General features: G+C 38.7%; 1 protein-coding gene and 1 long non-coding RNA gene across 6 annotated transcripts in view; one reads left to right on the plus strand and one right to left on the minus strand.

The window, feature by feature from the left end:
- The window catches only part of VGLL3 (vestigial like family member 3), a 47,396-nt gene that overhangs the window by 18,715 nt on the left and 14,686 nt on the right, over nt 1-13,995 (plus strand). For all 5 annotated transcript variants that reach the window (XM_072806509.1, XM_072806510.1, XM_072806512.1 and 2 more), the window contains exon 3: nt 3,488-4,021. In XM_072806509.1, the coding sequence (XP_072662610.1) occupies nt 3,488-4,021 (534 nt within the window). The remainder of the gene's footprint in view (nt 1-3,487; nt 4,022-13,995) is intronic.
- On the minus strand, nt 410-3,970 carry LOC140621441 (uncharacterized). The gene is made up of 4 exons (XR_012021122.1): nt 3,829-3,970; nt 3,355-3,371; nt 2,730-2,775; nt 410-1,666 (listed from the first exon to the last, which is right to left on the minus strand). It is a non-coding gene; the product is annotated as an uncharacterized lncRNA (long non-coding RNA).

The raw sequence follows: 13,995 nt of genomic DNA on the forward strand, positions 1-13,995 counted from the left end.
ATGGTAACATCTGACAGTTCTAAATTGCCTCCATTAACCTGAAAAGTAAAATTCCATGGAAATAGTTTGTACACAAGTTTTTCATATGCTTTTTCATCAAACAAATGTGGCTTTGATTAAGTACTCCTAAACAAAAAGTCATGTAATGAAAAAGAATTTACCTACATATGAAATAAGCACACTGATTCCCAGGCTTCAAACAAAGTATATCATGTTTCTTTGTATCAAGATCTTTTTTTTTTTTTTTTAACAACCAAGATACCAAATAGTGGTTTTGAAGTGTAGACTATCCATAAACATATTTTCTCTTCAATATTGTTTCATTTACTTGTAAAATGCAACAATGTCTTTGAAAAGAGCCACAGAGATCTCTGCAGACTTTAATCTTGGGAGACATATGAACTGGGAAAACATTAAATTGCTTCTAATTTTATTTTTCGCTGAGGCATTTTAAAGCTTTGTTCAGTCTTTATGGAGCATGTTTTTAAAAATAGATTTCCACTATCATTGACAATGTGTTCACTAATTACAATACAATGATTCATAAATAGGGTAATATTTTGGGTAAGGAATTTGCCCATTATTCACATTTGTGCATGCATCTCTAAATGCATAAGCATATATAAAATAAAATTGGGTCCACGTATATATAAATAAAAGGAACTATAAGGAAAGCATCCCGGAAAATGACATATACTTTGTAGTTTTGACATTTTAATGGGGGATTTTAATAAGGGCAGCTCAGTATCTCTGGCATGTACCTGGAGGTGGGGGGGGGGATTAGTAGTTTTCATAATGGGATTCTGGCTCCAACAGGCGATGAAAGTTATAAGCAGAATGAAGGTTCAGTCTGGTACCAGAGATTCAATCTGTGACAGCAAAGTGGCGGGTTCAGGGCAGCAAAGCTGCATGTAACGAGCCTCTGTAACTTTTTGTGTGGGTTCTAACTTTAATGTTGGCAGTCATCGTGGTGGGTATGACAGAAAATTCTACAAGTGGCCACCATTGAAGGCAAATTGAATTTTCTTCTCACAGCTTACATGACTTTCTTTGTTGGTCATTAGCAGCTACTTTTTAGATATCAAAGGGAGACAATTCTGAAAGAAAACATACGTGCCCCGATGCCAGTGAGTTTGACTTTAAGTACTATTTTCTGATGGATGTGATGGTGACAAGGCAAAGTCATTCCATCAAAAGTTTGCCTGGACTGTTTGAAGACTTGAAGAACAATGTGCACGTCCATCCTTTGCCTCTTGGAGAATTTTTTTTAATTTCCCCCAAGGGTTTTGAGATCCTTGGAGATTCTTTGGGGAACAGACTTGAATGTGAGACACCAAAGAGCTGCCCATCCATAGAATGAATGGGGTGAATGAGGATCGCCCTGGTGTAGGGTTAACAGGGAGCAAGGGGAAGAGTCATCAGGGAAGCTGGAGAAAGGAGACATTGGAACACCATGGCAATATCCTAAATATGTTAGTCAAATTATGTATATGGTGCCTGGTTCAAGTCACAGCAGCTTTCCTCTGTGGTGAGAAAATTGTGTCCTGGAAATTCATGAAGTGAGAACATGGACATGTCAGACTTCTGAATACTTATATTTCAGAGTACTTCTTAGGCTAGTCTTCACTCAGTGAAAAGATGCAGCTAGGTTCTTTCGTGTGGAACCCTGTATGAAAATAGTATCTTATTACACATGCATGATTCATGTGCTAAGGAACCTTCTCTTCGTCTTTAGATAGAAATCATAGGCCACCTCACAGAATGATAGAGAGCCAGAAGATATTTGGAATTGTAATTCAAATACCTCATATGGAAGAAACTGAGCCCCAGAGAGACCAACAGATCCATTTGAGGTCAAATCAGATGAGGTGGTTGGTAGGTGCTAGCTCTCTGCCGGGCTCCCTAGACTCCCAGTCCAGGGCTTGCTCTTTAAACCCTAGACAGGCTATCGCTGGAGTTAGGGCTCTTTCTGGTCACAGATCTGACTGTATAATTCCCTAGAGTAAAGCCCTTGAAAGGTCACTAGCATCTCCTCAGGACAGTGCCCACACTCATTACATGGTTGGCAAGGCCCATCTGGATCTTTTCTTGGACCCAGTCTGACTTTTTAGTTTAATATTTTTTGCCATCTTCTGCCCACACGATTCTTTTTTGTTCCTCCTATGCTACTTTGTGTAATTTCTGGCCTTTTTCACATACTTTTTTATTTGCCTAAGCCACTCTTCCCTGCCTCTTCACAAGGCTAACTCTTCTTACCCTTTTATTTTTTCTTAGGCTGCTTCTGTGCCCTCTCTCTATGCTTTCTCCTTATGAGAGCCCCTATCAGGTCACATTGCACAGGTTTACTTATTTACCTGTCCCCTGCTAGATTGTGATTAAGAGTGATATCTGTTTGGTCATCCCTGACCTATGTTTGGCATGTAGTAGTCATCTATAAATATGTTATGGAGGTTGAGTGGAGAAATTCAACTGAAGATGGGGAAGAGGGGCAGTTTCCCTCATTTATCTCTAAGTGCTATTTTTTTTTATTATTATTATTCCTCTGCCTAAACCCTCTCACGTCTGTCAGCCTTACTTGAATCTCTTCCCCTCAAAAGTCTCCACAGAATCCCCACCAAATTCTAGGTGTTCCTGTCCCGGTTGCAGTTGTGCCCTTTTGTGCCACAGTTAGGAAGAGTGCCAGGCACTGAAGCAGGCTACCTGTTTTCAAAGTTTCATCTCCTTCTTACCAGCTGTGAGATCTTGGGCTTCTTCCCTGCTTCAATCTCCATATCTCTAGAATGGGGGTAATAACAATAACTACCTCAGAGGGCTTGAATGAGGATCCAATAATATCATCCATGAAAAGCCCCTGGACTAGGATTGGACATTTGGTTGCTGTAACTAAATATTAACATTTATTATTATCCGTCCAGACACTCCCAGACCTCTACCAAAAAAAAGAAAAAAAAAAAAAAAAGCTTCGGTTACACTCTTCTTGGTGGGAAATGAGTGTTGGTGAGCATAATTCAGTATGATCTTATTTCCATTTATTACTTTCAGCATTAAAATGTTGTTTGAATGAAAATTGCATTTGCATTTGTGAGAAGTTTGATAAACATCAACATTTCCAACATTCCTGCATCATATCTATGGCATGAGCTTTCTTTCCTCGTGATGTATGTACCTGTGACCTCTGCTCAGAGACCCCGAGGGCAGCAAGCCGCCCAGCAGGAAATGAAGCTTTTCAATCTCAGACTTGGCAAACCTCAGCTTAGACTGTGACTACATAAACTAAGCAAATAAGGGATAGGGGCACTCATTCAGCACCTTGAACTGTGTGCAATGACTTGGTATGGAATCTGAGAGACTTACCTGCTATCAATTTACCTCTGTGTGGGGAGAAAAGAGTGCATACTAATTAGTCTGCTTGTAAAATATTGAACAAGTAGAGGCAAGTCTTATCCTGGAACTGAATCTTATGTAAATAATTTTTCTGTCTTCTCAGACAGCTCAGCTCTCTCAAACCAGCGGAGTAGTTTCCCGACTTCCTTTTGGACCAGCTCTTACCAGCCCCCATCTGCACCCTGCTTAGGTGGGGTTCATCCCGACTTCCAGGTCACTGCACCCCCTGGCACCTTTACTGCAGCCGACCCCAGCCCCTGGCCGGGACATGGGCTGCATCAGACTGGCCCAGCCCCTCCCCGTCCTGCATCCGAGTCCTGGCACTATCCTTTGGCATCTCAGGTGAGCCCGTCCTACAGCCACATGCATGACGTGTACATGCGGCACCACCACCCCCATGCCCACATGCACCAACGCCATCACCACCACCACCACCACCATCACCCTTCTGCTGGTTCTGCCCTGGATCCGTCCTATGGGCCCCTGCTGATGCCATCAGTGCGTGCAGCCAGGATTCCTGCTCCCCAGTGTGACATCACAAAGACAGATCCGACTACAGTCACCACTGCTACCTCAGCATGGGCCGGAGCTTTTCATGGAACCGTGGACTTAGTGCCAAGTGTGGGGTTTGAAACAGGTGAGCTGGGAAATTTTCTTCTTTCCATAAAAAGAAAGAAAAGTAGAGAAATAAATACAAAGACGTGGAGGATGTTTTCAAATACTTTGAAATATTTTTTCTCTTCTGTGTAAAATTAAGCTTTGACAATATGTTTAGAGAACTAACCACTTTGCGATAATTCCTGCACTCCTGCAGAAACAAGTATGGTGAGCTTGAGAGAGGGGTCGGAACTTTTCTCCCATGTCTTAAATTAGTAATCTGGTCCTTAGAACCGGAATCTCTACTAACCTTATGTTTACAAAGGATTGAGCACATTCTTTAAATCTCCCCTGTCTCTGTGCCCTATACAATGTATAATGCCTAGTAGAATTCAGAAATTTGGTAAATTTACCTTTTATCCTTTTTGTCAGGTATTACATATGATTAATAAAACAGCTTTCTGGAATATAATCCATGGAATATAATCATGGTCCTTTGAAAAGAATTAGGGAACGTATTTTAAAGGAATGGATTTCCCTTGTCTTCCCTCCCTTTCTTTACCACCTCCTTCTCCCTCTCTCGCTCTATCTCTGTTTTAAACAGCATGAGACAAAAGATGACTATAAAGATTATATTCAACAGATTTTGATAAATTTGGCCAGGTAAATGTTTCTTCACAGAGCAGTCAGCTAGCTCTTCTCTGGAATTTGCTGGTTCTGAAGGTCATGGTGGTAAATGTTTGATCTTGGTTTTTAGACCAGACTACTCATATTAATTGTATTAATAGTTCTGAGTTCACAAAAATCAGAGGCATCAGAGGCTAAAAATACAAATCAAGTCATTGATTACATCCCCAGAGTTTACATTCCAAAGCCACCCACCTCCACCCCCGATTCCAGGTTCTTGTTCGGGAATACTTTGTGATCTATTAGGACTTTCTTTCCAGGAATTTATAGAAACTCATTTTTTTCTTAGTTTTTCTAGTTTTCCTTAGTTTTATTCTTAATGTGCAAGGTCTTTCATCTGAATGCTGGTTCACAGCAGAAATCTCCCCAGAGTGATCATTGCTTCGCATCAAGTTGCATTCACTCTGAATAAGTGAACATTCTTATCTTGGTTAACTGGTTCTCCACCGAACTTTCCACTGTTGTCTGTTGCTTCAACTCATTCATTTCAGCTTCTTATTAAGTCCCTGGGTTCAAGCTGCTTTTTCTAAACAAACTATCAGAGTACTTGCTTCTCTCTCTCTAAGAGAAGAGAGTGTGCCGGGGCTAATTGCACACTTCCCTTCCTTGCCACATACTAAGCAGAATAAAGGCAATTCTTAAGTTGTTTGATGCCTGGGACTAGGTCTGATCAGAGACTGAATCTGGTAACTGCCATGGTAGGCAACCAGTCCTTGGAGGCTCTTCCCTTTCTTCTGGGGTATCTGTGGGGCCAAAGCTAACAGTGCTCTTAGTAGGCATAGGAAATGTTCTCTTAGTCAGTCTGGGCTGCTATAACAGAATGCCATATAGTGGCTGACTTAACCAACACACATTTAGTTCTCACAGTGCTGGAGACTGGAAAGGCCAACATCAAGGTGCCAGCACATTCAGTGTCTGGTGAGGGTTTACTTCCTAGTGCATGGACACTATCTTCTCAGTGTCTCCTCAAATAGTAGAAGAGACAAGGGAATTTTCTGGGCTTTCTTTTATATCCTTATTTCTGGTGTGAGCTTTATTTACCTACTCATTGTTTGGAATTTTGACTTGAAATGATCTCTTCAGTATGAAAAGTCATCCTACCTTTTGGAAGTGGAGGAGAGATGATTTCTGTTCTTTTTGAAAAACCTACAGTGGGCCCATTTGGGCATAATATAAATAGTTCTTAATACTTACTAAGCTGTGAATCAACATTTATTGAGTACCTACATACAAGATAGTGCCAGAGGCATGCTATTTGTATTACTGCTTTTAATTCTTAAACTAAATCTGAGCTGGATGTTCCTAGATGCATTAACAATAAGGAAGCAAGGCTCAGTTTTCCTATTTGAAAACTGTTTCTTAAATCTAAAATGCCCAAACTGGATTTGAATTAAAACCTGCCCCAAATCTAAGACGTTTCTAGGGTACTACCTCCCTGTAAATATAGATAAATTTGAATATTAAGACTGTTATATTAAACTGTTAATAGTTAATAATAAGGAATGAAGGTTTACCTATGGAAGCATGTAGTGCTGCTCTTCGTCAGTGTGGTTTAGGAATAAGCAGATGAAGATCACATCATTGGCTTAATCACTGATCAGGCTGAGCTAGAGATCCTCAATTTGCTTTACTTTCACAGTTGGACTTCTAGTATTTTCACCTAAGTTTAGGTTCTGGGAGATTCAATCCTAGAAACAATCGAGACCTCAGAGAAGACTCCCTTAGACCCCCTCCTTGTCACATAGTTTAAAGCCTCATTACTATGAAAAGAAATTGATGGTTGCCCAAAGTTGCCTTGAATCAGAAAGCATAGCCTGCGACATTAACCCAATGTGCTTACCCCGGCAAGTACAGTAGCAGGAGGAGTGTGCACCTCTCTGCGTGGATGCTGGCCCAAAGAGACTGTGGGAGGGCTGAGCCATAATGTACTCATTTTCTTCCCCGAAACTTAGGAGTCATATCAAATATCAAATCTCTCTTTCTTGTGTTGAGGAACAGTTAAAGAGGAGTGTTTTAGGTCAGTTTCCCCGAAAACCAGACTCTCTTTGTGGACAATTTATGGTGTATTGTTCTCAGGGAAACATCTTTGTGCAGTGAGAGAATTGTGTAAGGGAAGTCTTGCTCTGCTTAAGTTCAGCTGAACCTAGTGGATTCTGTAAGGAGCTCTGGAGTTGGGGTGGTACTTTTTAATTGTCCTTCCTTAAGTCAAGGTGGATGGGCTTTTATACATCTGCATCAACCAGTTAGTTACTGGATGTGTTTGTCTCTGGAAAAGGGACATGACATTAGGCAAAGTGACTTTGTTCTGCTGAAGGCAATTCCCAAGTCTCAACACAGAATGGGGAGAGATCTGAAGTCCACTGCAGTATCCACTGCAGGGGAACAACTAAAGAACAGTAGTTACCCTTCCACTTTTCTAACTACTTAATAGGAACAAAAGCTTCTGTGTAACATGCCTAAGCCAAGAAAGTAGGGCAGTTGAAAAGAATGTGAAGTGGGTTCCTCTATACAGAATATGCAAAGTTGACTAGACCAGGTAGTCTAAAATAGTGGCTTAGCTCAGGACTCAGCATCAACGTTGGGTGGCTACTGAGCAGTTGAGGGAAGAGCTTGTATTCAGGTGATACAGGTCTGAAAATTCTCGAAGTACATATGAAGGCCACCAAAATGTAGGTCATTTTCACATTCCATTAGGAGGCAAATAAATTAATCCAACTATTTTGAGAGCAATGTGGTTGGTAAAGGATATGACATTTTCATCAGTAGGGGAAAGGTTTAATAATTTTAGGTGCATTTTTATTTTGCAGCCATTAAAGAAATTAAGGAAATCTGGAAGGTTCAAAGTGGTATAATGCTTAGTGACAAAATTTTAGAGTATCATTTATAGTATAATCCAAGAGTCAGCAAAATTTTTCTATGAAGGTCCTGATAGAAATATTCCATGTTTTGCAGGGTCCAACTGTTTCTGTTGCCACTACTCAGCTCTGCTTTTATAGCATAGTGTTTGCAGCCACAGATGAAACTTAGATAAATGAAGATGTCTGTGTCCCTATAACACTTCATTGATGGACACTAAAAGTGAATTTTATTTGTCATGAAACACTACTCTTTTTCTTGTATCCCCTTCTTTCTGAATCATGTAAAAATACAAATCCCATTCTTTCATTCTTAGCTCATGGGCTATATATAAACAGAAGCAAGCTTGATTTGGCCTGTGAGCTATAGTTTGCTGACCTCTAGTATAGTTCCACATGTATAATTCTTATCGGTCTACACCCACACATATACATGTGTCTGCCTGCACTCCCTCAATAAAAATTAGCTGGAAATATATATCACATCTTTTAATGGTCATTGCTCCTGGCAATTAGTGTGTGGCCTGAGCTTTGAAGCGAGATTGCCTGGTTTTATAAGCCCAGCTCTATCACTTAGTAGCTGCAGGACTTTGTGCAAATTATTTAACCCTCTTTGTACCTCAACTTCCTTTTCTTTAAAAGATGGGTTGTGTTGAGGATTAAATGAATCAATGAAGTAAATCATTTACAAATGTGGTCTGCAGATAATAGGTTCTCCATAAATTTTAGATATGGAAGGAAGGTGACCAGACCCCCACTTTTTATAGCTTTAGAAAATACATTATTGATGGGATACCTGGCTAGCTTAGTCAGTGGAACACGTGGTTCTTGATCTTGGGGTTGTGAGCTTGAGCCCCATGGAGGGTATAGGGATTACTTAAAAAATAAAATCCTTAAAAAATATATTATTGAGGGGCACCTGGGTGGCTCAGTAAGTTAAACCTCTGCCTTTTGATTTTGGCTTGGGTCATAATCTCAGGGTCATGGGATTGAGCCTCACATAGGGCTCTGTGGCTGGGCATGGAGCTTGCTTGAGATTCTCTCCCTCTCCCTCTGCCCCTGCCCACTGTAAGCTCTTTCTCTCAAATAAATCTTTATATATGTGTGTACCATTTTAAAGGGTACCACTCAGTGGTATGTTCATGATGTTGTGCAGCCATTCCCATTATCTAATTCTAGAACATTCCCATCACCTCAGGAAATCCCTATATTTTAGGGATATAAAATATATACCCAATATATATTCTTTCATCCTCCTGTGCCCTGGCAACTACTAGTCTACTTTCTGCCTCCCTGGATTTTTCCACTTTGGACATTTCATATAAATGTAGTCATTCAGTGTGTAGCCTTTTGTATCTTCTTTCTTTCACTTAGCCTATCTTTTCCAGATTCATCAATGTAGCATGTAGCAGAACTTCATTCTTTTTTAGGAGTAGATACTCTTCTATTATATAGATATAGCACATTTTGTTTATTCATTCATTCATTCCTACTTTTTAGCTAATTCATGAATGATACTATTATGAAAATTCATGTACAGGCCTTTCTATAAATTGATGTTCTCAGTTCTTTTGGGTATATACCAAGGGATGAGATTATGGGGTTGAGAGAACTTTTATATACTTCTATATTTCTTGATTTTATCTTATTTATTATGATACAACAGCTTATTAGAGATGCATGTATAAATAAGATATATCTCTATCATACTCAGATATTTATGATGACATTAAATAAATTCTGTTCTAGTATTCACTTTTCAGTGACCATTACCATGCAATTCATTACACTGAAATGCTGTCATTCTTATTTCCTGTTACTGCCAATAATTTACTTAATGTAAAATATATGTAATTCATCCCAACTAGTTTGAACTAATTATGCAAGTTAAGATTTGTTAGTGAAGCCTTTTTACCAAATACAAAGTTGGTTTTATTTATAATTTCCACTTCATCTACTATATTTAAATTTACCAAAAGGAAAAAGGATCATGCTTTGTGGTATGACTTCTGTATAAACACAAGCTGCTCATGGCTTGAGATTGTTTTCATCTGCAGAGCCACAGATTTATTTTTCTTAGGATTCCTCATGTTATTTTAGCTACAATTTTGTTACAAATTTATTTATTTATTTTTTACTTTGAGGAATGCCATAATGACCAATATAAAATATACATAAAGAGTTTCTTTTTGCTAAAATACACTTAAGTGGCCTAACATTAGAAAACAAAACAACATTCTCTACTATAACACAGATTTGGGAAATCGGGCTCTAAAAGGGAATTAATATATACTGATGTGTCTTATGGCTTCTTAAAAAATTTGTCACATAAGCATTAGCCATACATTTGTATAAGTAGTAGATTTGATGAGGAAATCATCATATGATTCTACCCTATGATTATAGCCAAATATTAAACAGTATCTGGTTTATCTCTCACTAATGAGCATATTTACAGTTATCAAGTGAAGTCGAAATTATGTATTACAGGAATGGGACACGGACCCTTGTTAGACAGAAAAAGGAAACTACAATAGCTACTAGATCTTAACATAATTTGCTGGATACAGGCTGTGAAATTTTTCCATAAGTACAAGAAGCTATGTTTCTAGTATTCTCTCATATGTTAAGGCATAAATGGAATTGTTTCTTTTTCTTTTTAAGATTTTATTTATTTATTCATGAGAGATACAGAGAGAAAGAGAGAGAGAGAGAGAGAGAGAGAGAGGCAGGGACACAGGCAGAGGGAGAAGCAGGCTCCATGCAGGGAGCCCAACGTGGGACTCGATCCTGGGTCTCCTGGATCATGCCCTGGGCTGAAGGCAGCGCTAAACCGCTGAGCCACCTGGGCTGCCCTGGAATTATTTCTGAAGAGACTTTCATAATAATGGGCCTGATTAACCTGTGAATAGAATTACTGTTAAGAAGTCTGGAAAAAATTCTTTGAAAAGTTAAATTTTGATAATGGATAGGAGCACTGGGTACCGATGGGGAAGTTAGGAGTAGCCAAATACCCTTTATATTGATATTTTTCCCCTCAGACATCAAGTATCTGATAATATTATGAAAGAATTCCATGTTGTTGTTGTTTTTATAATATAAGGCCTGTATATTACATTTTATAAAATGTATTTAATTTGAATCCCCTAGTCTGAATATTTTGTGCAACGGACCTCCTTCACAAAAGGCAAAAATTGTAACTTAAAGCAATGTAAGCCATTACTGCTCAAAATTGTTATATAGTTCTCTCTTTGAAATAGGCTAATCAAATGACTTCAGTTGTTAAGACCATGGTGGTCACTCTTGTTTAATACTTTGTGGGTGCTTTACATTGCACAAGTGAACTAGAGCAGCAGATATGCAATTTCTCTCCATGAAAGAGAAATGGGCATCAAGTTACTACTTGCTTTTCCATTCACCCTGTAAGTTTGCCATCTCTCTAGATCACATCTCAAGACCTGCGCTTTCTTGTAGGTGGTCTGGCATTGACAAGCCTGGGCAACGGAGACTGATTACATGAAAGTTCTCAAAAATAACCATGCTAAACTATTTTAACATCCTCTTGTAAAATGTTACTAAATTTTGAATTTCATTGGAGATATCAAAGGGATTAAAATCATAGAGCTTTATATCCATTGACCTCTTGGAAACCATTTCTCTCTCTAAATATATACATTTACAAAAAAAAAAAAAAAAAGACTATAGGAAACAATAGTTACCAACCCAGTGCACTTGGATATTTACATGACACATCATAATGCTCCACAGTTCCAGGCTTTACAATGAGTGAGAAAGGTGGTAACTTTGGACACAAATCATCAGAAAGCTAAAGTAATAATTGACAGGATAATATGATTTATATAAAATATTAAAGCACTAAGATAGTCTTTATTCTAGAGAAGAGAGCATCAAAGCAACATACGTGGTAGGTGCTCAGCTAAAAGCAGTTTCCTTCCTTTCCTTTTCATGTCTTCTCATGGAGCATATACGTTGTCTGAATTCTGAAGGCTATGGGGTTAGTGATTTATTGAAACCTTTCCTAACATTGTTAGCAATTTTTTTTTTGTTAGTAAGTTTTGTAAGTGATGAGGAAATTTGCTGCAATTGTGTTTTAAAATAGAATAGGCACAGAAACTTACTTCTTCTAATCATTTGATTTCAGCAGGTAGACATATTAAATACCATATCATGTAGAAGCCAGCCCTGGGACTATGTGATTCTGCAGTGGCAATCATGCTATTCAGTAAAGATTTATAGATTTCTAGATACTTACCTTGAGAACATCATCTCAATTAGGATAGTTCAGATGTCACAAAGCAATAGTTGCAGATTTTTAAAAAATATTTTAGGATGTTTTTGAACTAATACTTTCTCTGGACTTTTTTTTAGAATTTATTATGATTTGGTAACAATAAAGACTCTAATAATTAACAACTAATTAACGCTTTCTGCAAACCTTTTTCTTTTCCTTTGGCATATATCATAATCCTGTTTTCCACTGAAAGTAAAAAAAACAAAACAAAACATCAGAAGTATGTTAAAATATTTACACACTCCTGAATGGTGTTAGTTGTATAGGGCATATGTCCAGAATGACAATTTTGTGACCAGAAGGGTAATGGAAACCATCTTTGAGATGCATGCAGAATATCAGGAGATCACAGCCAGAAGTGAGATCTGCATGAAAAGTAACTGGATGGTGATTCAGAGGGAGAAATGCATTCCAGAGCACTGCTGTCAGTTTCAAGTATCCATGGCTGGATTCTGTGGAGCCTTAATGAATTTCCCCTGCACTCCCACAGTCTTGTAGATCTTGCCCATGCTGCCTTCTGGGCCTTCTTCCACTGAATGGTGCCATCATGTTACAATGCCCAAAGCGTGGGGATTTTGTCTCCTAGGTCCTCCTCCTACTTTATACAGCAAATGCAGGAGCCTTCTGAGAGGATTCCAAATGTTTCAGGATCATTTGCATAATAATACAAATAATGGTGTGTGTGCAAGAGAAAGAGACAAGGAGAGATGAGAGAGTAGTTTAGTAACCCCTCCCCCCACTTAGGAGCTCATAAAAATGTTGGTCATTATAGAGAACTTTAATCTTTGCAGACATGTAGAAATGTGTGTCTAGAGATGTGTATGGGAAAAGCAGAGGACCAAAAACTAAATTCTAAGACCCACGTCACCACTTAGCTAGCTGTCTGTTGTTGGGCAAGTTTCATAACCTGACATTCCTCCTCTTCCTCTGATGCAGAATGGAGATGATACTCCTTACTCTGCCACAGCTGAGAGATTCCAATGAACTACTGCACATGGTTGTGTTTTCTAGATGGTGCACATGAGGGAGAACTAAAGTTCTCAGTACTCTTACTGAATACATTGCATTTCAAACTGGAGATGTGAGACATCATGAATAATTAAGATGCAAGCCTTGAATGCTTCTGGCACTCCCTGACTCTACCTTGATTGGCTTCTGTTCTTCAGGAATAGCTGTGATTTGGGGCTTCTGGGTGGCACACTCTGATGAGCATCCAACTCTTGGTTTTGGCTCAGGTCTAATCTCAGGGTCATGTGATCCAGCCCTGCATAGGGCTCTATGCTCAGCGTGGGGTCTGGTTCAGTTTCTGTGGGGTCTGGTTCAGTTTCTGTCCCTTTCTACCCCTCCCCCCATTGTCTCTCTTTCTCTCTCTCTTTCTCTAAAATAAATAAAATCTTAAATTAAAAAAAAAGAATAACTGTGATATTTGCTAGAGCTAAATTTCCTAATACTGCTGTTTGCTGGTATTGGCCATACAATAAAAACCATGTGCTTTTGTATTGGTTGCCCAGACAGTGGGAGAGGTGTAGTAAAGAACCAAGAGGAAACGGATTTGAAAGAATTTTAGGATGTGCCTCTTCAAGATATATTTAAACAAGTTTTTTTTTTTTTTTCCCTGTCTATAACACTGCCTTGTGGAATGAGAGGGTACTAAAAAATTGATCCTATCCCCTTGGGTTTAAGTATTATTTGTCTCACCATTCAGTGAGACATTTGCCCTCATCACTTACATAGATCAAACAAATTTTATGCACAGAATGAGGCAGTTAGATGGTATATAACTAAATTCACCCAAACCCCATTAATACATGCTAGTCTTTAAAAGTTGTCAACTAAAAACTGATTCATTTTTCCATTGCAGTATTAATTTTGTAAATAAGCTATTTATTGCTATATAAATCGGGTAGCATCTCTTGCTTTCTAAAGTATTTTCCCCAAAACTGCAAACAAAACTAGGCAACACCATCATCTTTTGACTGTTTTCTTAAAGGAGTCCTCATCAACTAGTTATGGTTGGGAGTTGGGTATTTTTTCAAACTACACCATGTCTTCTTCTCAAGAGAAACTTCTGTTCTCATCTGAGAGGAGAGGTGTAGAGGTTGAAAAAAACTCCCAGGATATTCTAGTGTGACTCTGAATGGAGAACCACTCAAAGCATTA

This window comes from Canis lupus, chromosome 30, assembly GCF_048164855.1.
Source record: "Canis lupus baileyi chromosome 30, mCanLup2.hap1, whole genome shotgun sequence".
Classification (NCBI taxonomy): Eukaryota; Metazoa; Chordata; class Mammalia; order Carnivora; family Canidae; genus Canis; species Canis lupus.